The sequence below is a fragment of the Siniperca chuatsi genome, linkage group LG22, assembly GCF_020085105.1.
Source record: "Siniperca chuatsi isolate FFG_IHB_CAS linkage group LG22, ASM2008510v1, whole genome shotgun sequence".
In the NCBI taxonomy this organism is placed as follows: Eukaryota; Metazoa; Chordata; class Actinopteri; order Centrarchiformes; family Sinipercidae; genus Siniperca; species Siniperca chuatsi.
In genome coordinates, this window is record NC_058063.1 from 15,894,457 (window position 1) to 15,918,031 (window position 23,575).

The window sequence follows — 23,575 nt, forward strand, 5'->3', positions numbered from 1 at the left end:
CGTGAACTAACAAAGTAGTGAAAACAGCCATTTGTTCTCACTCGTGACGGTTAGCACCAGCTCAGCTAACAGCTAGCACTGCTCCAGGACCTGATTCGGTGGCGCCTTTACTCCTGACATTACGGTTATTACGTATCGACATGCGCCGCTGTCGCAGCAGCGCAGAATGGTAATTAACAACTGTCTTATATTTTGATGGAGATCACGGATACTGGATTCGTTTCGTCGTTTTATTCCTGCTGCCGAGGGCCGTATGAAAATCTGGGGCAGCGGTGCCACCAACCAGCAAAATATGCAATCACGTATTCGTTGCATTTCCAGACGAATAGGCTGCATTGTTAGCATTGGGGTAGCTATGTAGGTAATGTTAGCTGGGACGCTTGGACAGAAATAGCCAGCCCTCAAGGAAACGGCGGTCTGCTCCGGTGTTTGGACCTGCTTTGTGTACAGTAATTGGCTAGTTTGCAGTTTCTCTGGAATGCATCTCTCCAAGAAATGTTCCGCCTTCAAAGTGGTGCTGAGTGCTCTGCTGATAGTGGCGCTCCTGCAGCTCATATACCTGTCCTTCTTATCCAAGTTTCACGGTAAGCAGCAGCGGTACCGATACTCGGAGCTCTTTGGAGGCTCTGGGGCAAAGAAAAATGGGCACCCCGAGAAAAACTCGCGGAAGGAGCGTTTGAGGTACTCGCTGTCTACTGGTGGGATCTTTGACAACAGTGGTCAGTACCGGGTGTACAAGAACTTGATCAAAAGCGATTTCACCACAAATCACAAACCAGGATCTGACCCCAGTTCCAATGTCCTGGCTTTAGCTACACACACAACCATCAACAACCTGTATCACCTGGAATCTCTTCTGGAAAGGTGGCACAACCCTCTCTCTGTGGCCATATTTGCACATGGGCAAGATGTCAAGTTTGCCACAGCTCTGGTCTATGCACTCAGCTTCTTCTGCCCTCAGATTCAAGCCCTGGTGGACTTCCACTTGGTCTGCCTCTCAGGAGAGATGGCCAGTTTCCCTGAACAGGACCGTGAACATTTTGCAGGGCTTGAGGACTGTCCCTCCGTGTTCTCCAGACTGGAGACCCACAGGGATACATACAAGAACTATGCCATCAATGGAAACATCTCCTACCCAAACAACCTTCTTCGTAATGTGGCCCGAGGTGGCACAGAGTCCTCCTACATCCTGGTCATTGACATCGACATGATGCCAAGCGCTGACCTGCACCAGCAGTTCCTGGCCATGATCATGAAGCATGAGGCAGCGGGTGATGAGGTATTTGTCTTACCTGCCTTTGAGATCCGCCATGCCAGGAAGATGCCTGCCACTAAGGCAGAGTTGGTTCAGCTCTACCAGGTAGGTGAGGTCCGGCCATTTTATGAAGAGCTGTGTCCTCGCTGCCAAGCCCCCACCAACTACTCACAGTGGGTTAACAGCCACGTCAGAGAGACAGGCACCCTGGAAGTTGCCTACACTCTCACCTGGGTGGACCCCTGGGAGCCTTTCTACATTGGGCCCCGCACTGTGCCCCTCTATGATGAGAACTTCAAGCAATATGGCTTCAATCGAATCAGCCAGGTTTGCAAAATTTTAACATATATATGTGTGTGAAAGTTCACTCTTGACCTTGGAAATATTAGTTTGATAAAAACAAAATCATAACTCCTCGTACTAGCTGATGAAGACTGTGAGATTCAGTTGAAAGCTCTGGAAAAAGCTAGCAAGTGGACCATGAGTTAAGATTTTTTTTGTCCAGTTTGAATATAGTTTTATGCACATCAAGTTGGCAGGTGGCATTGGGGAATGAAGAAATGCAAAAGGCCTGTGCACTAAGTCTATTAAAAACGGTCTTTTGCTTTAAAAAAAAAAGTTTTTAAAAATGACTAGATTAAGGGGGTACTATGCTAATTTCACATGGCACAAGGAGTACTACTCAGCCTGTAAAAACTGTTGTATCACGTCTTCTGTGGCTCTGAAGGGAGCTTTCTGAAGTAATAACCCTAATTACATCATCAGGGTTATCTCATATTGGGGTTTGAGACTTCACATTTTTTGACAGAAAGCCTGTGTTACAAAATGGGGTGTTTGAGTTCGAAAGGAATTTACCAATGATTTACCAAGCCGGGAAGGTCTAACGAAAGACACTGTTGAGTTGCATAAAGCGTAAGATCCAGTGTTTTTGGAGTTTGACCCGTACTAAGGACTTAAAGTCATGATATCTCTGCCTCTGCTGCTTCAGTTTTCAACCTTTTTAAATCAAAATTGTTGCGATTTATTCTGTGTTGATCGACTAATCAATTACTAATTTAAGCTGTCATTTCTTCTCCCCTTCGTTGTCTTCCTTTTGTCCACTTCCTCATTCCACTCTCCTTCCTGTGGCAACATCTCTACACCCTGGTCCGTCTCCTCTCCCCTCACTGCCTCTTTCTGCCACCTCTTCCCTCGCCCCGTGATGAGTGCTGTACTATACCTTTACCTTATTCATTACGTCTCCTTGCCTTTGCTTCTTCCTATCTTCCTCATGCCATATTTCATCTCTTCCTCCTCGTTTCTGTCCTTCTTGTTGTCACCTTTCTTCTCACCTCTTCTGCCCTCTGCACAATCTGTCTTGTCTATCATTCTCATCTACCGCTAACCTCCCTCTCATCACTTCTCACTTCCATGTCTGCCTTCCCATCCTGTCTTTCCGTCTCCCTCCAGACCTGCGAGCTCCATGTGGCCGGATACAGGTTCTCTGTGCTGAGCTCAGCCTTCGTGGTGCACCGAGGCTTCAAGATCCAGGGGGAGTTCCACGCCAGGAAGGACGAGGAGAACAAACGCAACCGGGTTCTGTTTCGCAGCTTCAAAGAGGGCCTGAAAACCAAATACCCATCCTCCAACCGACGATGCTGAAACAAGAAGAGGACTGTACATCCTGTCTCTATCAGTCTCTAATGAAATCAGTCTTCTGCTGAAGTGATGGACGTACATTTTTTTTTTTTTTTTTAAATTTTAACCAGATTTAGCTTCCAGTCAGGCTCTCCCTGCCCAAATCGTCCTAGTTTTCTTGTGATGATGGCACAGTAGGAGTTTAATCTAATCCAACTTCCTCTTGGGTTTATTTCAAGACCCTCTGAAAATGAGCAGCAGGGAAATGTTCTCTGGGGATTTCTGAGAGCGTCTTGCTAGTTGGGACTGAAAGGAAGAAATGATCATTCAAGACCGGAAAGCTGGCTAGCGGCTCATGAGATTACTGTTGTTTTGTTTTTTTAATCAAATGCAAATCTAAAATCTAGATGGCATTTGAGCGACGTTAATGTTAAAGCATATGAAGTACATTTTCTATTTTTAAAACATTTCTGAGCTTGTCCAGATACAAAAATAGAATGTGACTACAAGAGAGCGTCTCAGAGAGATATCCTAAGAAACAAGAGTCCTAATCTCACTGTATGTAACATGAAGTTTAAGGCTCTACATTTCATGACAGCAGATCAAAGATTGCCGTGTCCCTCAAAGTCCAACTGAAATCACATTTAGTCATCCCTTTTAGAAGTAGAAAGTAATGCCAAATTTATAGTTGATAGTTTTTTTTATTATCAAAAGGAAGAAAAAAGGGTCTTTCTATCACAAAGTAAAAACTGTGACGTTACGGCTTTATGCAAATACAGTTTAAAATGAAACAATATGATTTGGCTGTATGAAAACAAGTTGTCCGTCTATGTAGATCGAGAACTAACAGCCTTCTGACTGGCTACTGGAAAGATACGGGACAAAATCATGAAACCAAAAAATATGAAAAAACGTTAATTTTTTTTCTCAAAGGAGAACACAGGACACATGATTTACAGGGTAGACATGTTTGCTGTAGCAGAAAGAACATGCGATTTAGTTTCAGTTGCTCACTTAAATTCTGGCAGGGGGTCCACAAAAGTCCAGCCTGGTTCCAGACATTTTTGTCAGATATTTTCAGCTATTCAATAACAATAATGAAGTGAAACAAAACGGCAATTCAGTCTGATTATCAGGTTAACTGAAAACCCAGTTTTTCACAAATGTGTAACTTTTCAGTTCTTTTGAATGTTGTGCCAATCAATGATCCGACCACCAGATGGCAGCAGGCACTTAGTGTGAAGTGCAGTGTTGCAGTATATATTTTAGCCTGAAGTGAGTGTTAGAAACACTACAGCAGAACACAGGGATTACACAACACCAGTGTTGTTTGGTGCTCAGGGGGATGTCTGCGCACAGCACGTCAGAAATTTCTAGTACCCTGCGAGTGCTCGTTCTTGCCACAAACTGTCTGAAGAGATTACTCACAAGTCATAGGATAACAACGCACTTGGAAACTTTACATAGAACATTGTATGACACTATAAGTTCACCAAGACTGTGGAAAACTGCTGTATTATAACACTGAGGATTACCAGGAACACTGGTAATCGTTAGATTATCTGGAGTTGGGGAAGTAGAGTATATGATGGGGTCAGTGGGCTACAGGTAGAAATGTAGCATCGTTAGTGGGTAGAGAGAGAAAAATAATCAAAATGTAAACCACAAACAAAAGCAGCCTGTGTTGTCAAAAATACTACTGTGGAAATGTTTCTCAACACCACTAGAAAATTATTGATCTTACACATATTCTGTAACCTACTGGTACAGACAGTATTAAACCTTGACTACCACTCTTCTCATGTCTGTTTAGTATAAATGCATATAAACAGCATATGTGCTGCAAAGTATGCATATATTGTGTTACGTTGTTATGTAATTGTTGATTTCAGAGCAATTTAAATATTTTTTCCTTCTTCACTTTTAGTGTTAATGATATATTTATTGTGAAAATGTTTTCCTTTAACTGGAAATTTTTTTCTTTTTTTTTTTTGACGACCCCAAGCAGGAAAACTGTAGCACGAAATTGTGAAATGTTTGGTATGGAACATTTTTGTTTTAGAACCACTATAAAGATCACTTTTATTCTGTATTTTTGGAGTGAAATCAGTTTCAACAAATGACCTTGTGTGGTGATGTGGTGTGGTGCTTTATTTCTCCTGTGTCTCTTCCTTACTTGAAAATGTTTTTTTTTGTTTTTGTTTTTTGTTTTTGTGTTCGCAAAATATAATGCCTGATTTGTATTGTTGGAATTTCTATTAAACCAACTGGGTGACTTTTATTTGACCAATAACTGTCACTCATTGTACTTATAAAAGATACACTCAGTTGGTACAACTACTGAACATCCTCAGTCATCAGAAAGCTCTTTGGAGCACTTGGAAATGCACAAATCCAATCACTTAACTTCACCAGAGGGATTTGTAATGACAAGTAATGTCAACAGTCTTTCTCCAAGTATCACTTAAATAGGAGGTGAAGAAGCCGAGGGCAGGACAAGCCAAGAACTACAGCGCTTAATGTCTAAGAAACATGTTCCTAACATACATAATACAGCAGATTTCAATCATTTGAGTTTAAATTGTGTCAGTCAAGTTATGTACGAATTAGATTTTTTGTGTTGGGTCATTCACAGTGAGAAAAACGACAAGATATCAGTAGGAGTATCGTTCACCAAGCACTTGACACAGTTGACATTAACCTGTGGTGTAACATGGCTTAAGATGGGGGTTTAAAGGCATCCCTGCACCAATAGCATGTGATGGGTGATTACCGCGCCAGTCAGGCTAGCATCCAATTAAAAGCTCCAATTTAGTAATTAAGATCTGTATTAAAGTGGACTTGAAGGAGTTCTCAGTAAGGCTCCAGTTTGATATGGACTGAATTACTTCTGTAACAACAAGCAAACAGCTACACCACCTGAGTTACCAGCTAATATTTCTGAAAAACAATGTTTTACATTATATCCTATTAAATGTCTTAATATGACAAAAGCCAGTTTTAGAAAGTTGACGTTAAAACTAATTAGCAATAGTAAAAACTATCTGTTTGCATAGCTGTAAAGTGTTGATTGGTGAGCTGGTCATCTGTTAGCAAAGTAAAGCATGTGTGACATTCGGCACTTGACAACTGTCCGAAACACTGTGGCATTTTGTGGCTAAGCCTGAATTACCGGGTTCAATAATGAACCAGGCACGCGAGAGCTAGTAGCACGCAACGCCATGCTTTGAGATCTGCTTTCATTGGGCACACCTAATCAAATATCTGGCACTTTGGCTTTCTGGTCAATTTATCACGCCTTCCTCTTCAAAGATGTGCTCTTACTCTGACTTATAAGCAGTCCTGAACAATATTTTATATATTTTTGAGGAAGGTTATTCATGCATCTAAAAAAGCTTAGTACTGTTGTCCAAGTTTTTTCCCCCCACTCTGCTTCGAGCTACATGAAGACTTTTTCTAAAAGGTTTATGTAAAAATACATAAATTAGAAATACCACTCAAAGTGGTTATTTTCCTGCAACATACAAGTCCTTAAATAAGCTGTTGGTAAATTACTATTTTACAAAGAGGTCATGTTTCGTCCACCCATGGTGTTCGTTTTCTTCTCCCCTTCTCCCCCCGTCCAGGGTGTTCATAATGTGGCAGAAGGTGCAGAAATGTTAGGAGGGGGGTGGCTTGTGTGGATCAGGAGAGACTGGTTTGGTGAGGTAAAGTGGGGTTTATATTGACAGCTTTGGGGAGTGGAGGCTTATCTAGGTCAGAGAGCTTTACGACATAAGCAATTAGGGCTGCCCTTTCTTGTGTACGCTAGCAGGAGGGAGGCCTCCCGCCATCTAGATTAGCCGCCCTGCTAAGGCCAGGAGAGCTCCATAGCTTCTGGACGGTGGAGGGAACCAGCTGGAGGTCGGGGGGGGGCAACGAGAGCAAGGGGTCAAAATACAGCCGTTGTAGATATACAGGCCATTCTGAGTCACTGAATAGGTGAGAAATGAAGGAGTCAATGACCCATAATGATTAAAAGGAATTCGCAAATGAAATGTGGCTGCGAATGAATTGGTTGTTTGTCCACTGTGGCATGTTTAACAGCAGTTTGAAGAGAAAAGAACTATAGAGGATGTTTATGCCACTCAGCTTACCATCAGTAATTTCTTCTAATGAGCCACTTGACTGGAAGGATTTGCAAGTGATTAGGCCGAATGCTTTAGAGAAATGGTTGAAGAGATCTTTATATTTATTTTATAAATGATTTGTTAACTGAAGAGTCTCAAAGGGGGTTTAGAATATATCAGAATACTGACTTAGAAAAAGACTACAATTACATAAATGTGTATTTGCCACACTAGCTGTATGTCAGAGTTTCAGCAGTTCTGTAACAAATGCCTGTCATTTTTTTATTTATTTATTTTCATTATCGATTAATCTGCAGATTATTTTCTAGATTGATCGATTAATTTTTGCTCTAAAAATGTCACAAAATAGTGAAAAAAAAGCCCAGAGCCTGGTTTGACATCCTCAAATGTCTTGCTTTGTCCAACCAATAGTGAAAAAACCCAAAGATGTTGAATTTAAAATGATATAAAACAGAGAGAAGCAGCAAAGGCTCATATTTTGAGAAGCTGGAACCACAGAAAGTTTGGCATTTTTACTTGAAAAATGACTTAAATGACTAATTGATTATCAAAATTGTTTCAGTTCTAATATTATGTTACTGCCTATAAAACAGCTCACCCTCACTACTCTACAATGCCCTCATCTAGTAGCACACTCTACCTTGCTTTCTTCCTTTACAACCTCCCCCCTTCTCTTCCTCATACATGTTAATTACATGCAGGTCTGTCAGCTGGGAACACGGACACAGTCTTTCTTGATGAGACAATCACAACAACAGATTATAACCACACGCCGAGCACGTCTCTCTCTGAGATGCAGCCATCCGTTTCACTTAAACAAGTGAAGGCTTAACTGCCATCAATGCCAGCTTTGGGAGAAGTTTACCTGTCTGCTCACTGAAAAAAAGCCTCTCAAGCAAAGGACACGCATATCAGTCTGCCTCTAAACCTGGTGTTCTTGGACGTCCAGGCTGCCCGCATTTTAAATGTATCCCGCTAAAGCCAGACTATTCGGGCTGGAGGACAGAAGTAATGAGACGTGACACTGCCCAGGGGAAAGAAAAGGAGGCCTAACAGATATAGGTAATCCCTCTCACCAAGCTAACACTCTTAGCCTCCCACCCATGCTGTCACATGAACCCAGCGGGAAAAGACGCATTAGACATATAGACATAAATATACACACATAGGTGAGTAATCATTAAAAATCATCATGCTTACATATATGATATGTCATGCTGTGCTGCAGGAAATTCAAGAACACTGAAACACATGTGCTCGACCACTCACATTTACAGTGGCTGCCGCGGCCACAGTGAGTTAATTCTGCTTCGATCGATGCACTAAGACGAGGCTCATTTACCTCGGTCATTCAGTAACAGATGACAGAAGCTATGATACGATTACCTTTGTGTTTGCACAACACAAATTGGGTGTATGCCAACAATGTCTCAAAGATAACCAGAAGGATTTCAGTGATATCATCATGCCTTGCTACTGCTGCGATAGAGAACAAATCAAATGTTGATTTTCCTTACTCCTTATACTGATATAAAATCTATCAAAAGCAGCTTTAAAGATTCATGTTAACTGATTTTACTATGAAGATGCAACTGTTTTGATAAACAAACCTGGCTGACCACTTACTCTAAGTAATATACTTAATGATGATTTAATTTTTAGTTGAGCTGTCAGCCCTTGTATCAAAGAGTCACACAACATGGGGGGGAGGGGAAATCAATATAAGCTAGTAGTGAGGGTGACAGTATTGGTTTTCACTACTTTTTTGTAAATGTTCTTGCTGTCATGAAGTCAGAGTTTGTATAACATCTAAAACTCCTGTTGAACCAAATTTGGTGCTATCAATCTTACGTATAAATAAATAAATATTTACCAGCAAACTTGGGCCATTGGGGTTGGAAAGCTTACACATACGTGCAAAACTTATTAAATGGACAAGAATCAGTCAAAATGTGAGATGTGACAGAGAACAATGTTAAGCAAGACACTATGAAGAGACAGAGTGCAAATTATAACTCATTAAATGCATAATTTCAGTGTCAGAGCATCAGCACTGAATTCAGCACATCAAATTATTATTATTAATATAAATTATTATATTATGTCAAATTATTAGTGTGAGGATGGGCTGAAGAAGTTTGACAAAAGTTAAATTAAGGTTGTGTTAAATGCTTTGCATAACTGAACTTTAATTAGTTTGAGATAATACCCCCCCAAAATTAAGTATTTACAAACATGAAAACATACAAAGTAACATAGGGGTTTGTGTCTCTCCCTTTGCCCACCCCCTCATAAGAGAAAGATCACCAACGGGCAATTTTTTTTATCTGTGTGTTTATCTGTGTCCCAACATGATGATGTTTTGTTTCCGGTTGCGTATCGAACCATGAATTTTGTGTACCGTTCCACTTCTTTTGAGGAAAGCCCAATTATTTGCCCGTTTTTGGGATGACCATCTCATATTTGTCTAAGTTCCTTATAGAGATGTTTTATAGTAGAAATAGTAGAAATGTACATGTAATTACATTCAATTGAGCACACAGGGTATGACCCAAATTGACTATACTGACTCCGTTTACAGAAAGAAACAGAAAAGCAAACAGGAAAACCAGTACACACTGTGTGATACTTCAACAGGGAAACACTTGTGGCCATGAGGTTTGAACCCAGGATTTCCAGTTGAGGGACTTCATGCAAAAAGCAAAAGGACTTTATCATTTCTTTCCCCGCCCTAACTACGGAAACTAGTTTTGGACACAGATTGCCCCAAATCCCAGTACACAATTGTCACAGAAGATACTCAAGGGGAAACACAGCCTGCCAACACACCACTCTACGGTTGGCAGGTCACGACAAAATTGGCCATATCACGCCCATGCAGACACCCCTATCTTACAATCCCATGTTCCTGCCTTCCCCTACAGTTTCCCTCTAAAAGAAAATGTATCCCCCTCTAATGCTTCTTCCCACCTGACAGCTGAGTGGTCTTTCTGTCGAGGCCCTGACAGCGTCAGCAGCACAGAGGGCGAGGATGGGCCGGGCGGACCATAGAGGATCAGGGGGATGTAAGTCACCAAAGCAGGAATTAATGAGCATTATAGCATTAGGTAAGAATAAGTCCCACCTTAAATCCCTCAGGTTCCTAAACAACTCCAGTAACACCTGTTAGATATGATGATGAAGGGAAGCAGAGGAAGAGCAGCGTTTTATGACGAAGCAAGACAGAGGGTTTGATATGAACATCAGGCAATGTTGACGAAAAACACAGTTGTGTAATACACTTGTCTTACATGAAATTACAAATAAAGCCTTGTAAGCTATTTTAACTTGTTTTTTAATATTACAGTCTATGTTTTGTTTTATAATATTATTGCAAACTTATACAGTACATAGTTTCATCAAAGATATCTGTATGCACAAGCTGCTCTGGTTGTGTTCATGTCATAAATTCTGCAACTAAACATAAAAATGAGAACAATAATCAGCGAATAATTAAATGTACCCATAAAAGCAGCCGAAACTGGTAAATGGGCAGATCATTAGTAACAAATCAGATATGAAAAAGGGTTTGTGAAACTAATTTTTTTATTCCTAGTAATACTTTTACAAAGACTACACAAGATTAAATCTGCAGTGCCATCAATCAAAATAAATATTTGTTTATTTAGTTAACCTACAGTGGACTGAGAGAATGTTTGATTTATTTAACACATAATGGACACGGTAAGTGAGGTGGGGGCTGCTGAACCCCACAAAATGAATTTATTATTAGTTTATTAGTTTTGTGTAATGTGCAGCAGGCTCTCAGCTCGACTTTAAATTACTTAAAAATTCACAAACACCTTTGTTTACTTAAAAGTTACATTTACAAACAGGAAAAGCACAACTTAAGAAGATGGATATTTAAAGTCACTTAGGCCAAATTGTTTTTAAAAAAATCACAACAAAACAGGGACAACACATTTCATCTGATTATTGAACGATCTTAACTACAGTCAAAGGGTTTCCAGGCTTCGTTGGAGTTAAACACAGAGGCTGAAAGTGGTCCCATTTTTTATATCACCTTCTGTGTCACCCAGACAGTCAGCTCTCAGTATTCGAAGCTCCATGACCACAATCAACAAACAAGAAAACAAATAATCCACTGTGAGCAGTGATTTGCCGGGCTATTTTTTAAAGGCTTAAATTAGAGTTTGCCAGCTAACCGTGAGCTTGTGGTAAGCTGATCCCTCAAACAGCGTACATGATACTGTCTGAGGATGGTTCATTATACTGCAGGGAACTACCCAATCCACCGGTTAACAATACCTGGAAAGAACATCTCATTACACTCTCCAGACAGCTTTTCACTTTATACCTTGAAGTGTAAAAGCGCTTGTTGCTCTGTCTCACTTATTAATTAAGGCAGAGGGGATTTCCCCCGGAAATATCAGGAAACCGGGCACAGTGACACAGCACTACAGTACATATGAAAAGTGAATCAAGTCACAAGTTTGGTGACTTTCAAGAGTCTCCTTCTGTGTTTCTGATACTATTTGAAAGCCTTAAAGACGAAAATTGATCTCTGGAATATGCTAATCATGACATCAATATCGCATGATCTACATTTTTTAGAAACCGGACCTGACTTATTTCAGGCCTTTAAGGCACTTAAAAATATATTAACAATGTATTCCCTTGACCATAACAATTATATGATATCCCAAGACAAGTGATGCCACTCTTATTTCTGACACAACTACAACTGCCGATTTGATGAATTCACCTTGACAATAATTTGGTTAAGGGTCAGTATTTTTTAGTTTAGTTAGTTAACTTAGTTATTTTGGTCAATTCTTTAGGCTAGTTTAATTTAATATATATCCTGCTCTTGTAAAAACAGTGCAACATTTGATTTGTACCATATACAAATTGAGGCACAATACATTTGTTACTTTAACTGTAAATTTGATGTGAGACGAGGGTCTAACACAACACAAACCTGGTCACAGATAAAAGAAAAATGTTCTTCAAGCACTCTAGAAAGAGGTATATTTAGTGATTAAAAATGCCATCCAGCTTTGACCTCACATGGTCTTCATTAGGGCAGAGATAATAAAAAACAGATTGATTACACTTCATACACTATGAATACAGACAATACACCAGAAGTAAAACGATTAACACATTAATGGATTAGTCGATTGACAGAAAATTAATCTGCAATAACTTTGATAATCAATTGATCGTTAAAGTCAAAACGCCAAAAATTCACTCGTTCCAGCTTCTCAGAGGGAATATTTGCTGGTTTTCTTAAAGTCTTCGATGATAGTAAATTTACTATATCTGTGTTTTGGACTGTTGGTTTGAGAAAACAAGGAATTTGAATATGTCAGCTTGGGCTCTGGATGGGAATTTTTCACTATTTTATGACATTTTAGAGACCAAGCAATTAATCAAGACAACAACAAAAAAACAAACAAACAAACAAACAAACAAAAAAAATCAATAGATTCATTGATAAAGAAAATAATCAGCAGTTGCAGCCCTGGGTGTCACAGCTAGGCAAAACTAATAATTATATAAGTTAACTGTAAATACAAAATGCTGCTAGGCTTTTGCATGATATAGATGCTGTGCCTTCATGGATCTGCATTACCTTTATCTGGGCTCCCATAAGATCACAGAGTCTCTAAACATGTTTATTAGGCAGAAGCTTTGAATATACCACACCCAATAACGCTTTTGTCGATGTCCACACTGGTATGATGTGTGTCTATTTCCTTAATTTATAATTATGCTTTATATATATATATATATATATATATATATATATATATATATAAAATATCCATCAAATTGGTTTTAAAGTTTTAATGAAATCCCCCATCAGTGTTGGCTGAAAATGCAGTCCACACATTTACTTTATATCACCTGTGTCTATTGAATTAAGAGATCTACCTCTCTTTCTCTCCTCCTCACACCCAACAGCGACGGGTGGGGAAGCAGCTTTTGTCGTTTGTTTGGTGAGTGCCCCCGGCATGGGCTAAGAGGTAAAGCTAACACACAGTATGTTGGGGACAAGGGGAGGGGAGGACACAGGGGGATAGACCCGTCTGAGAGGATACTGCTGTTGAGTTGCAAATGAGCTTGTAATTAGCCCTTACACATTTGCCTGGAGGGAATTAGTGTGTGTGCATGTGTCATTGTGTGTTTTTTAACCCATTTTCTTTAGAATAGGGGTTGACGGTGATAAGCAGATAATACTAATTACTTCTCCTCCCAATTGCTTGTTAATTGTGCTTGGTGTGGATTTATACAGCATGGTAATACCCCCCATTCCACACACACACACACACACACACACACACACACACGCATGCCCCCCGCTTTGCCTGTTGGCAAAATCAACAGGTCATTTTTTAAGCAGGAGGCTTCTGTTTAAGCTACTAATTAATTATGCCAAGTGGGGTTCCACCATCTATGGGTCCAGCCAATGAAGCAGTGTGTGTGTGTGTGTGTATTAATTTGTAGTTGCTAACAAGTTTAGCATATTCTCAGTCTGTTCTTGGATTAAAACACAATACAGTGTCCAAACAGAAAAAAAAAATCATGGAATTACAGATTTATATCTACTGAAGACAAAATGTCCTTCTGACGAGTTAAATAGTACAGGCAGCACTCTTTATAGTTAACATTACATATTGAAACTCTAAGTTTGAGTCTATAAAAATGTCAATCATCCTTTGTCACAACTTGAGCCACAGAACAACATATCCGGACATTTTCATTGAACAGACATTGCAGCACCTGAATGTACCGGTAGTTTTGGTCTCTTTCATCATTTGGGGAAAAGGCATCGGCTCAGTCTGGCCTTCAGATCTGGTGTGTGTGTATGTCCTTTGGATGATTCACCACCTGCATTACGATTCAGAAAAAGACACACAAACACCTTCACATCTTCAAGCAATTTTGGCTTTCTAGTTCAACTACCCTGCATGTGTTTGGACTGTTTGATGGAGAGAACTAGAACATTTGAAGGTAACCTCGAACAACATGTATGAGTTTTTCCCTTTAAGAGAGCTGCTGCAGAATTCCTCTCACCTAATGCTATAAAGCATCCATGACACCTGACCAAAACTTTTGTAGCAGCTATTTAACATTCATTTAGGACTTAAATAAATCTCAGTTTGAAAACTCTTGTAATTCTCCACAATAGTGCACCAATTTTTGGTATCAATTTCAAAATAAAGTAGCAGTGAAAGGCGGTGCTATGCTGACAAAATATATGGCCAAGGTGTGACATATGTGTGGCCTTGTGGCCCTGTTTATAGTGTATAATATCGTTTTCTCCTGTGTGCACTGACGTAAAGAAGAGCTACTGGAACAAAGAGTTTCCCTACGGGGATCAATAAAGTATTTCTGATTCTGATTCTGATTTCTGATTGAGGTTACATATTAAATCACTACAGGAGGGGGTAAATTATCAGTAATAATTGTCTTGAGGGTAGTAATTCCTTAATATATCAGTGACAATAGCATGATGTCAAGATTTTCTATTTTACAAAGATATACAGTATAATTTACCCCCCTGATCCGCCACCCTTCTACAAACACATACATCATCTGTTCATCCCATCACCATCTTATCATTCATCCTGTTCTAACAGCTTGGGAGTGCTTAAGCAGATTTTGGTTCAGTCTGCTCTCAAAGTGTTAAACGGATCGGGTTGGGTGATTTCTTGTAATGAAGGTGAGTGTGTGTGAGTATGTGTGTGTGTGTGGTGGTGGTGGTCAGTGGCACAAAGTGTCTGAAACTTGGAAGGGTTAGATTAACTGTGAGCATGATCTTCATTGAGCTCATTTATCTCTTTCCGTGCCAAAGAGTGTGACACACACACACACACACACACACACACACACACACACACACACACACACACACACACACACACAATCACACCTACCCCCCTTTCCAGTAGCCCAACAATCCCACCTGGTATTTTAATCTAGAATTAGGATCTAACACGTATCAAATGATTGCCTGCTGCTTGTAAAGTAATTCTATACGCTTTCTATACCCTAAACTCCACTGAACAGCATCTCAGGAGCAGATTTGGAAAGCTCCCTCCATGACTGGTGCTGAAAGGATTAGCTGACTAGTTGACGGACAGAATATTAATTTATGCCAATTCTGATAATTGATTAACTGCTTCAAGTAATTTATCTATTAAATATTTGCTCATGTCAGCTGCTCAAATGTGAAAACGTTCTGCTTTTCTCTGTCTTATATTACTGTAAATTGATTATCTTTGGGTTTTGGGCTGCTCGGACAGTTGTTTCTGTTATATATTATTGTAACTTGTGGTAGATTTTTTACTGTTTGTCAGAAAAAAAAACCCTATGTAATTGACTAAATGATGAGTAAAATAATTTAAAAATAAAAGTCATACAACATTTGATAAAAAAAAGAATTATTAGTTATATCCCAAAACAAGTTTATGCAAAACTGACACTATAAATACAGATTGTCAAGCAAGCATAAATCATAATTTTCTTATTTGTAACTGTTTTGGGTCCTTTCTAAAACTGTGGTATTGACAAAATGTCATAATTGGTGATTAGGCAAAAAGCTGTCAGATAAAGCCTCAGTCATAATTTTTTGGGGTCAAACTTGCTTTTATTCTAACCGAATAAAAACTGCTTAAATAATGAAAACAATCTGAACGATTGCAAATGCTATATCCATTCAGGAAAAAAACTTGATGTGTAGCATCTTCCCATGTTTCATCAGTAAATATTTAAAAATCAGAAAACATTTTATCCTGACAAACATAACTAATGTGTGAGTAAAGGTCTTAAAATGACTCCTAACTTCAAGCTCATATGGACTTAACATTTTAATACCATTTTTTCAAATTATGGAACACAATTGATCAGATTCATATAGTTCACAGTTAATTTTCATCATCATTGTTATTATGATTATGATTATTATGATGATGATTATTATTATTATGTATGCATTAATAGATAATCATTTGCATCTACGATAGATAAATGATAAAGAAGATTCACAGAAAAAGTATGTTAAGATGAAACTTGTTACGAAACTTAATTTGATGTTTGTTGTTTTTGTTGCAGGGATTATTAATATATTTTTGTTTAATATAAAATGTCCACAACAAAAGCAAGAAAACAGACACCCTGATAACAAACTATCCAAAATATCCTAATTATTGGCAAACCAGATGTTCATATATCAGCGCTCTGTGTCTGGCAGGCTCATATCTGTATTCGAGACAGATTTGTAGACAGATTTTAAGCCACTTCACTTTATTTTAAACCAGATGATCCTTCACCTGACTGCAACCTTATGCAAAGCCTCATATTCAGTCCAGGGACTAATCTATGTCTGCCTTCAGTTGCCTTTCTTGTAGGCTTTAAATGAAATTGTAAATTGAATATCTATAACTTTACATTTTTATTCAGGCTTTGGTCCACTGATGCTTGGCAAAAGTGACAAATATTTTCCCTCTAGGCTATGAAGTGCAAATGAAGTGTAACATGTTTGCATTATAATTGACATATGCTTACAGGATCCTCAACCTGATAAATAAGAAATTATCCTTAGACTGATTAATGAGCCACTGAGAACAGAAGGATTAAACCAAGCACCAGATTATTAATTCCTTGTCCTGGAGTTACTCTGCAGTACATTGATTTCTAGAGACATTTTCATTATGTCTTGTCCTGGAAAGAGGTCGCTGAGGAAGGCCTTCAGATGCAACCATGTATGTTTTAATTACATGGGTATTAGCTGGTGGGGGATCGCTTAGCTTTGTGTCCCAACATCTCGGCCAAATGTCGAGGCACACGTAATACCGATTTTCATGACCACGGGCACCGCAATTTAACTGTGCCATCCAAGTGTAAGGCTTTAAAGTTGTCACTCATTTATAAAAGGCAAAAAGGACCTAATATCTTAGCATTTTCTTGGGTTTCGCCTGCTGTCAAAAACCTGAGTTGTTTTCTGTAGCGCGCAACCTCTCACTCCACATCATCATCATCTCCTCCCGAGGCAGGGCTCCATCTCCAGATCCGACCTATTAAATAACCTGTCCTCGCTTTCGCTGTCCTTGCTCTCGGCAGTCATCCTGGCAGTCAATATATCCTCAGGCTAAGCCAAACAAGCTGATCAGCCAGTCGCCTCTGTACACTCTACCCCCCACTAAGAGGCTAATGGCCAGGACGTATAATCCTTCTCAAAACAACTACAGAGATGCTAATTGTATCTACCTATAAATACAGTTTGACTCCTTGTCCTCTTTCTTTATTCGGCTCTACTCTGGAAACCCGGAGCCGCCAGCGCCGCTTCGCACCGGCTTCTCTGAAACATTTGTCTAAATACCAGGAAAGACTCCGTTAGATAAGAGAGACAGCAGATACATGCCGCAAGTGTCAATGAACTTGCCATCATCTGAAAATAAAGCGAGCAGCGAGCGCACGGAGCTTTACGCACGGTTGGATACATCATTTCTTGCGCCTTGTGAACATTTCCTACATTTTTGGTGAGCTACTGAGAAGCAACTAGCCGAGATGTTCCCCCTGCCGATGTTCACACCGGACCAGGTCGCCCGGGTGTGCGAGAACTTGGAGGAGACCGGCGACATCGAGCGCCTCGGGAGGTTCCTCTGGTCCCTGCCCGCCGCCGTCCCTGGCTCCGCCGGGGAAGCGCTGAACCGACACGAGTCCGTGATGCGAGCGAGAGCGCTGGTCGCCTTCCACGGTGGAAACTTTGATGCTCTTTACCAGATCCTCCAAAACCACCGGTTTACGCGCGAATCGCACGCCAAGCTTCAAGACCTGTGGCTGGACGCGCACTACCGCGAGGCGGAGAGGCTCCGAGGGCGGCCGCTGGGCCCGGTGGAGAAGTACCGGATCCGCAAGAAGTTCCCCCTGCCCCGCACTATCTGGGACGGCGAGCAGAAAACGCATTGCTTTAAGGTAAACACCATGTAGCGATACACGTTGTAGTGTTAGAATTTAACCCACATAGCTGCTGGTGACAGGGTGGTGTAGTGGGACCCCGGTACAACCCACGTGTTCACCCGTCTTTATCAGGCGCTGATCCGCACCTCATGGCATCATATTATATTAACATGCATTTAGTTTATATGAAATTGAACATCTGAACATTGAAAACTCCGTGAAGGTGCTTTTTAACCTGACGCTGCTGTCTCAAACAGCCTGGTCTTTGAGCTCTTAAGATGATAATGATCAGATCCCTGGTTATCCTTCTGCCTTCTGCCTTGAAGTTTACTTTAGGCATGGTGGACATGTTGAAAGATCAGAGATCTCATACAGGTTTTATAACCAGGATACTGATGCTTTGACATACTGTTAAACAAGGTCAGACAAATTGATTGTGGCTCCTAAAGTTGCCAAAACTGGTCGTTTTACCACTGATTCTTGTGCAACTTGTTCATCCACAAGTGTGAATACATTGTGTTAATTTTCTTTCTTTTTTTTTGTCATTCTCATATTTGTCTCACATATGATGTAAAGTTTATACTTGTAATTCCTTCATAACTTTACACAAGAGTAGGCCTATGTCACGCTCATTATATTTATCTGTATGTCTAATATGTTCTTGTGTTAAATGTTCAATTCAGCATCGTTTTTTCCTCTTCTTTTTATATTCTGTTTTCTTTGCTGTAACATTTAAGGCCAGATTTCCCCACAGGGTCCATTCAAGTTAATCTAATCTTTAATTAGCAGCTACTTCTTTCAAATATGAACACCACTTAATCTGACTATGAGCACAGACCTGAAGGAGTCTAAATCAAATCATCTAGCTGCTATCCAGGAGCCAATGTAGAGACATTCATTCCACGTTTAAGAGCAACATTTTCAGTGCATCATCTGCAGACTTCTCCTGTTAGAAGCCACTAATGGTGTCCTTAGAAAACAATATTATTATTATGTCCTGATGTGCATCTTGAGCACCATCATGTAGACCTATACAAAAAATACAGAAACCTTTTCATTTTTCAGTGTCATGAGATCATTAGTGGTTGTTTTGGAAGCAAATAGATTGTATTTTTTCATTTAAAAGTTATGATAACACCAGTTATTTATTAAATTTCACAAGAGAGGAGTGAGCTCCAAACCAGGAAGAAGAAAAGTAGCCGTAAGGAAAATAGTTTGTTAGAAAGCAAGGAAGCAGGGTGTGTGTCTGTTGGGTGTGTGTTTATGTGTGTGATCTCCCTCATGTGGCAGGGCGAAGTATTGTTCATAAATGTAGATCATCTTTAATTCCAAACCTCAAGAGGGATAGTCTCTCCAACAGCCTATTAAGCCCCTTACCATGATCCCATTTAGTGGATATACATTGTTATGTATACTTCTAATGTAGATTGTAATCATGTATTTATAAATCCAGTATAATACGATTATACTGAGCATCATATGAGAGTGATAAGATTATTGTGGTTTAATAGGGTAATATCAAAACACCATATGGTGTCTTTTCAAAGTGCTATGCTTCAATTTTCAGAAAAAAGTTGCTCAAAAGTTGCAATTTCATGCTAATAAAGTGTACTTTGGATTGTCTACTTAACAGAAGATATATAACATGTGCTTTGAGATAGTTGAATGAAGCACAGCAACCTAAATATTCCATATATTTCTATGTGTTCTCCAGGAAAGAACTCGCAGTTTGCTGAGAGAGTGGTACCTCCAAGACCCCTACCCCAACCCATCCAGGAAACGCCACTTGGCCCAGGCCACAGGACTCACACCCACACAGGTCGGCAACTGGTTCAAGAACCGCCGCCAAAGAGACCGTGCTGCATCCGCAAAGAACAGGTATCTCAAAAATTGCAATTGATTATGCTGATTATGAATAAAAAGAAGAGAGGGACAAAATCTGGTTCATGGTGACTTGAAATGTGCTGTTTACATGAGTTAGATTCAATTTGTGTTGTAAAATCCTTTTCTGAGAAGTAGAACTTAAAAACTTAATTGGCCTTCAGTAAAATAGGTTAAGGTCTGTTACAAGGCAAACAATGGATATTATGAGGCAAAGTTATGAGGAAAAATGCCAATGTATGCCTCTGCCTATAAAAGTAGGGGGACCTCACTCTCATCTCTCCCATCTCTCCCTCTACCCAGAATCCAGCAGGATCCTTCCCTCCTGCCTTCTGAGAGCTCACCTGACGGCTCGCTTCAGGAGCGCCGCCATCACCCCCACTTGTTGCCTGCCTCCCGCCACCCGGGCAGCCCGGAGGCCAGCGACTGTAGCACAGAGACCGAGCGCAGAGGAACAGGAGCCTCCACTCCAGAGATCTCCGTCAGCAGCGACAGCGAGTTCGAGTCTTGAGATGATGGACTTCTTTTCACAGACAGACTCTCGTTCCCTGTAGAGGCGAGAGCAGCGTCTGTCATCAGACTCAGACATATGTTCAAGACACTGGAACTGTCAGTGGACACACTGGAGGTGTTCTCAGTGGGAGGAGGGTGAGGAGGAGGCCACTTGATGTGGCTGTGAGTGGACATTGTAAGGGAATGACATGCAAAAACAACATGCACTTAAAAAAGCACCATGGCACATGACCTTGACTGTTATATGAATTAGTTTACAGCTGACCATCAGCACTGCTGATAGACAAACATAGAACAGGTACATATATATCAACAACAGTGTTTTTCAACGCTCAGATAAAGTATTTAGAGAAATAATGCCAATGGTCTTTAGATAATGTGAATATTAATATTTTAAGTTTTGATACTGGTTTCAGTAAATATTTTTGGATAGATCATTTTCTAATAGTTATTATCTAAGCTGCATAATTCATCTGTATGGAAATTGTGAGGACACAATGAACAATGCCTTGAGTAGGCCATTAATATATGTAACTACATTTACATGCACATTAATAACTTGATTAACTTCAGATTACAGCCATATGCCAACTGTGGAAAGAGTCATGCAAACAGTTTAAAAACGGTTACAAAGTTGTGTTTTAACACACAAAATAGGAATGGGGAGGGGTGGTGGAAAATTTGGTGTTCAAGTTGAAGCAAATCAACATGAAAAACAGTTTGAATAAATGTCCAAAATCACCTATTTAATGGCACTAGTAAAAAGATTCTGGCAAACCATGTAAACATTTAAGATTGCATTATTATTACCTTAATCTTGTTATTCAGGTGCATATAAACATAGCAACTGACGAATTAAACACATTTCACTGCCTTAAAAAGGAACTAAGGGCATCACTCTTTTACAATGCTTAAACAAATAATAAGTTTAGACAGACTTAACCTTATGTACCTAACGACGCACATGTGCTGCTAAAATACAGAGCATTTTGTTACCAGCTGTGTTTTACCTGTTCACTTCTCTTTTGGTTACTGTTTGAAATATGCTGCTCTGATGATGAATTCCCGCAGGAGCTGAAACAGAAAAGATGAAACAGTGAGAATGTAAAGCACTAATCGGTCTTAACTCAGTGTGCCTATTACATTTGAGAACAGTGAGACCTAGTTGGATATGATGTCAGAACGACACACTCAAAGGCCTACTGTATGCTGTCTTTCTTACAACCATCATTTCTCATAACACATTACTGCATTTCAATGAAAAGATGTATTTTGTAAATGTTTTATGTAAATAAATGAACCTATTTTTATCCAAAGTTATACTGACTTAGTGTATTTATAAGTTTAAAACAGTATTAAGGCAGTGTAACAATTAAGTGTGATAGGACTTGAGTCATGGGCCACATATAGTCCATACAGTACAATGTTGCCTTCACTTTAACTGAGGGAGAATCCCCAAATTGGCTTCCCTTTTTGCCCTTTCCACATAGGGCAGAAAACACAATCGTGCAACATGAATTTATCCAACAATCAAATTTGAAGATAAACTGAAGATAAATGTTTCATATCTTCTCAATATAATCCAACTGCCAAACAACATTTTTGGTGTCTTTGTAGCTAATTATTGTTGAAAAAATCCTGAAATTACTTTATGTTTCACTGGAAAAGTTTTTATTTTTATTTTAAATTTAGGTAAATTCTTAATAGCAAGGGGTGGGTATTTTTGTCTATCGCATTTCTGCCTTTGCTGAAAACCAAAAGGATTTTGTATAAAATACTGTCATCAAGTCCATTGAAGGCAACACAGTCTGTATTAATTCAGATCAAAATAAAGGCCTGGATTTATAACTCAGGTGTCACAATGCAGGACTCAAAAACTTAAGTTAAAATTGGGAAACCATAATTTTTCACATAGTCTGCTTATCTTTCTTAGCCTCATCTAATTCTATTTTATCTGATTATCTTATTGGTTAGTAATAGTAGCCTCCATATGGCTATGAAGAATGCCCCCAAATCAAGTAGTAAGCCATGACTGCCACCATGTATTGCTCCATTTACATTTATTAACACAAACAGAGACAAATGATTGACGCGATGGCACACCTCCTATTTCCACACACTGAAAAGTTGATGATGGAGTTTATTTATTTTCTGGGTGAAAACAGAGATGGATATGGTAGTTTACTGTTTGAGCTGACAGAGAGTGAGATGCCCCCCCGCTGTGTGAATTGTCTCAGGAGCTGAGCTTTGAGACCGAGCAAAACTCGGAATAATGACAAAAACAAACTTTACTCTAGTCTTTCTCTAGCTCACTACATCAGAAAATGACATATTATGTCAGTGGTTCCCAAATGTTTTCTGTCATAGCCCTCTGAATTTCACCACTGTTTAGCAGGAAAAGCACAGGTATAACTAATAGCCTAACATTAATGATGGCTCAGTTACATCCATTATTGTAATCCAATACAGCAATTAATTATGCTACTGGTTACATCTGTGTTAGCAATTCAAAATGTCTGCAGTGAAAAGGTCTGTTCATCTTAAGTTTCACTCCACATTTGCCCTTGTGCTAAACAAGCTGAAACACAACATTCACATATTATCACCTTATAAAAGTTGATATGGTTCACATGTTAAACTATTTCCACATCCAGCAGACACAAAGCAACATTGGCATTCAGTTTTTGGCCACCTCATGGATGTAAGTCCAGTATTCCCTCTCCTTTTAGCTTTGTTTTAGTCTCCTGAGATACATATCAGGGTCCTTAGCTGCTAAATGCTCCACAGCTAATGTAGTTGCTAACTTTGTCTGTTGTAGGGTAGCTAGAGTACATTGGTTTTATCAAAGCTTTTATCAAAGTTTTATCTTCACTAAGACATCAGCACTAGTTTTTATTTCTTGTGAAATCATAGTTTTCACATTTAAGACTTTTGCACTGATGATTAGCATAACCTTCAAGTAGCATGTTTTAGCAAGCCAAACTTTGAAAAACAACACTTACCAATGTGATGAGGACATTTCCAGGTTCCCAAAATATTCTTCTACAAAGCTTGAACGAAAAATATTGTTTTTGCTGCACAACGAAGAAGATATTTAACACTGTTTCCTAAACCAAACAAAGATGGCGGCCGGAAGCTGCTTCTTCTTCTTCTTCTTCTTCTTCTTCTGCTGCTGCTGCTGCTGCTGCTTCTTCTTCTTCTTCTTCTT

General features: G+C 39.5%; 2 protein-coding genes and 1 long non-coding RNA gene across 3 annotated transcripts; 2 read left to right on the top strand and 1 right to left on the bottom strand.

Moving 5' to 3' along the window:
* Positions 1-9: 9 nt before the first annotated feature.
* Positions 10-5,162, top strand: b4gat1 (beta-1,4-glucuronyltransferase 1). The gene is made up of 2 exons (XM_044184563.1): positions 10-1,582; positions 2,705-5,162. The coding sequence occupies exons 1-2, from the start codon at positions 479-481 to the stop codon at positions 2,894-2,896; spliced, it is 1,296 nt and encodes a 431-aa protein (XP_044040498.1). The 5' UTR covers positions 10-478; the 3' UTR covers positions 2,897-5,162.
* Positions 2,994-23,565, bottom strand: LOC122870415. The gene is made up of 4 exons (XR_006376578.1): positions 23,370-23,565; positions 21,378-21,441; positions 20,199-20,402; positions 2,994-13,899 (listed from the first exon to the last, which is right to left on the bottom strand). It is a non-coding gene; the product is annotated as an uncharacterized LOC122870415 (long non-coding RNA).
* Positions 17,115-21,683, top strand: six7 (SIX homeobox 7). Its single transcript, XM_044184582.1, has 3 exons — positions 17,115-17,988; positions 19,688-19,851; positions 20,158-21,683. Exons 1-3 carry the CDS (start codon positions 17,581-17,583, stop codon positions 20,363-20,365), a joined length of 780 nt encoding a protein of 259 aa, XP_044040517.1. The 5' UTR covers positions 17,115-17,580; the 3' UTR covers positions 20,366-21,683.
* Positions 23,566-23,575: the final 10 nt, after the last annotated feature.

Coding starts and splice junctions, on each gene's coding strand:
- six7 (XM_044184582.1), top strand. CDS start 17,581: ATGTTCCCCCTGCCGATGTTCACACCGGACCAGGTCGCCCGGGTGTGC. Junction 17,989..19,687: donor AGAAAACGCATTGCTTTAAG/GTAAACACCATG, acceptor TGTGTTCTCCAG/GAAAGAACTCGCAGTTTGCT. Junction 19,852..20,157: donor GCTGCATCCGCAAAGAACAG/GTATCTCAAAAA, acceptor CCCTCTACCCAG/AATCCAGCAGGATCCTTCCC.
- b4gat1 (XM_044184563.1), top strand. CDS start 479: ATGCATCTCTCCAAGAAATGTTCCGCCTTCAAAGTGGTGCTGAGTGCT. Junction 1,583..2,704: donor GCTTCAATCGAATCAGCCAG/GTTTGCAAAATT, acceptor GTCTCCCTCCAG/ACCTGCGAGCTCCATGTGGC.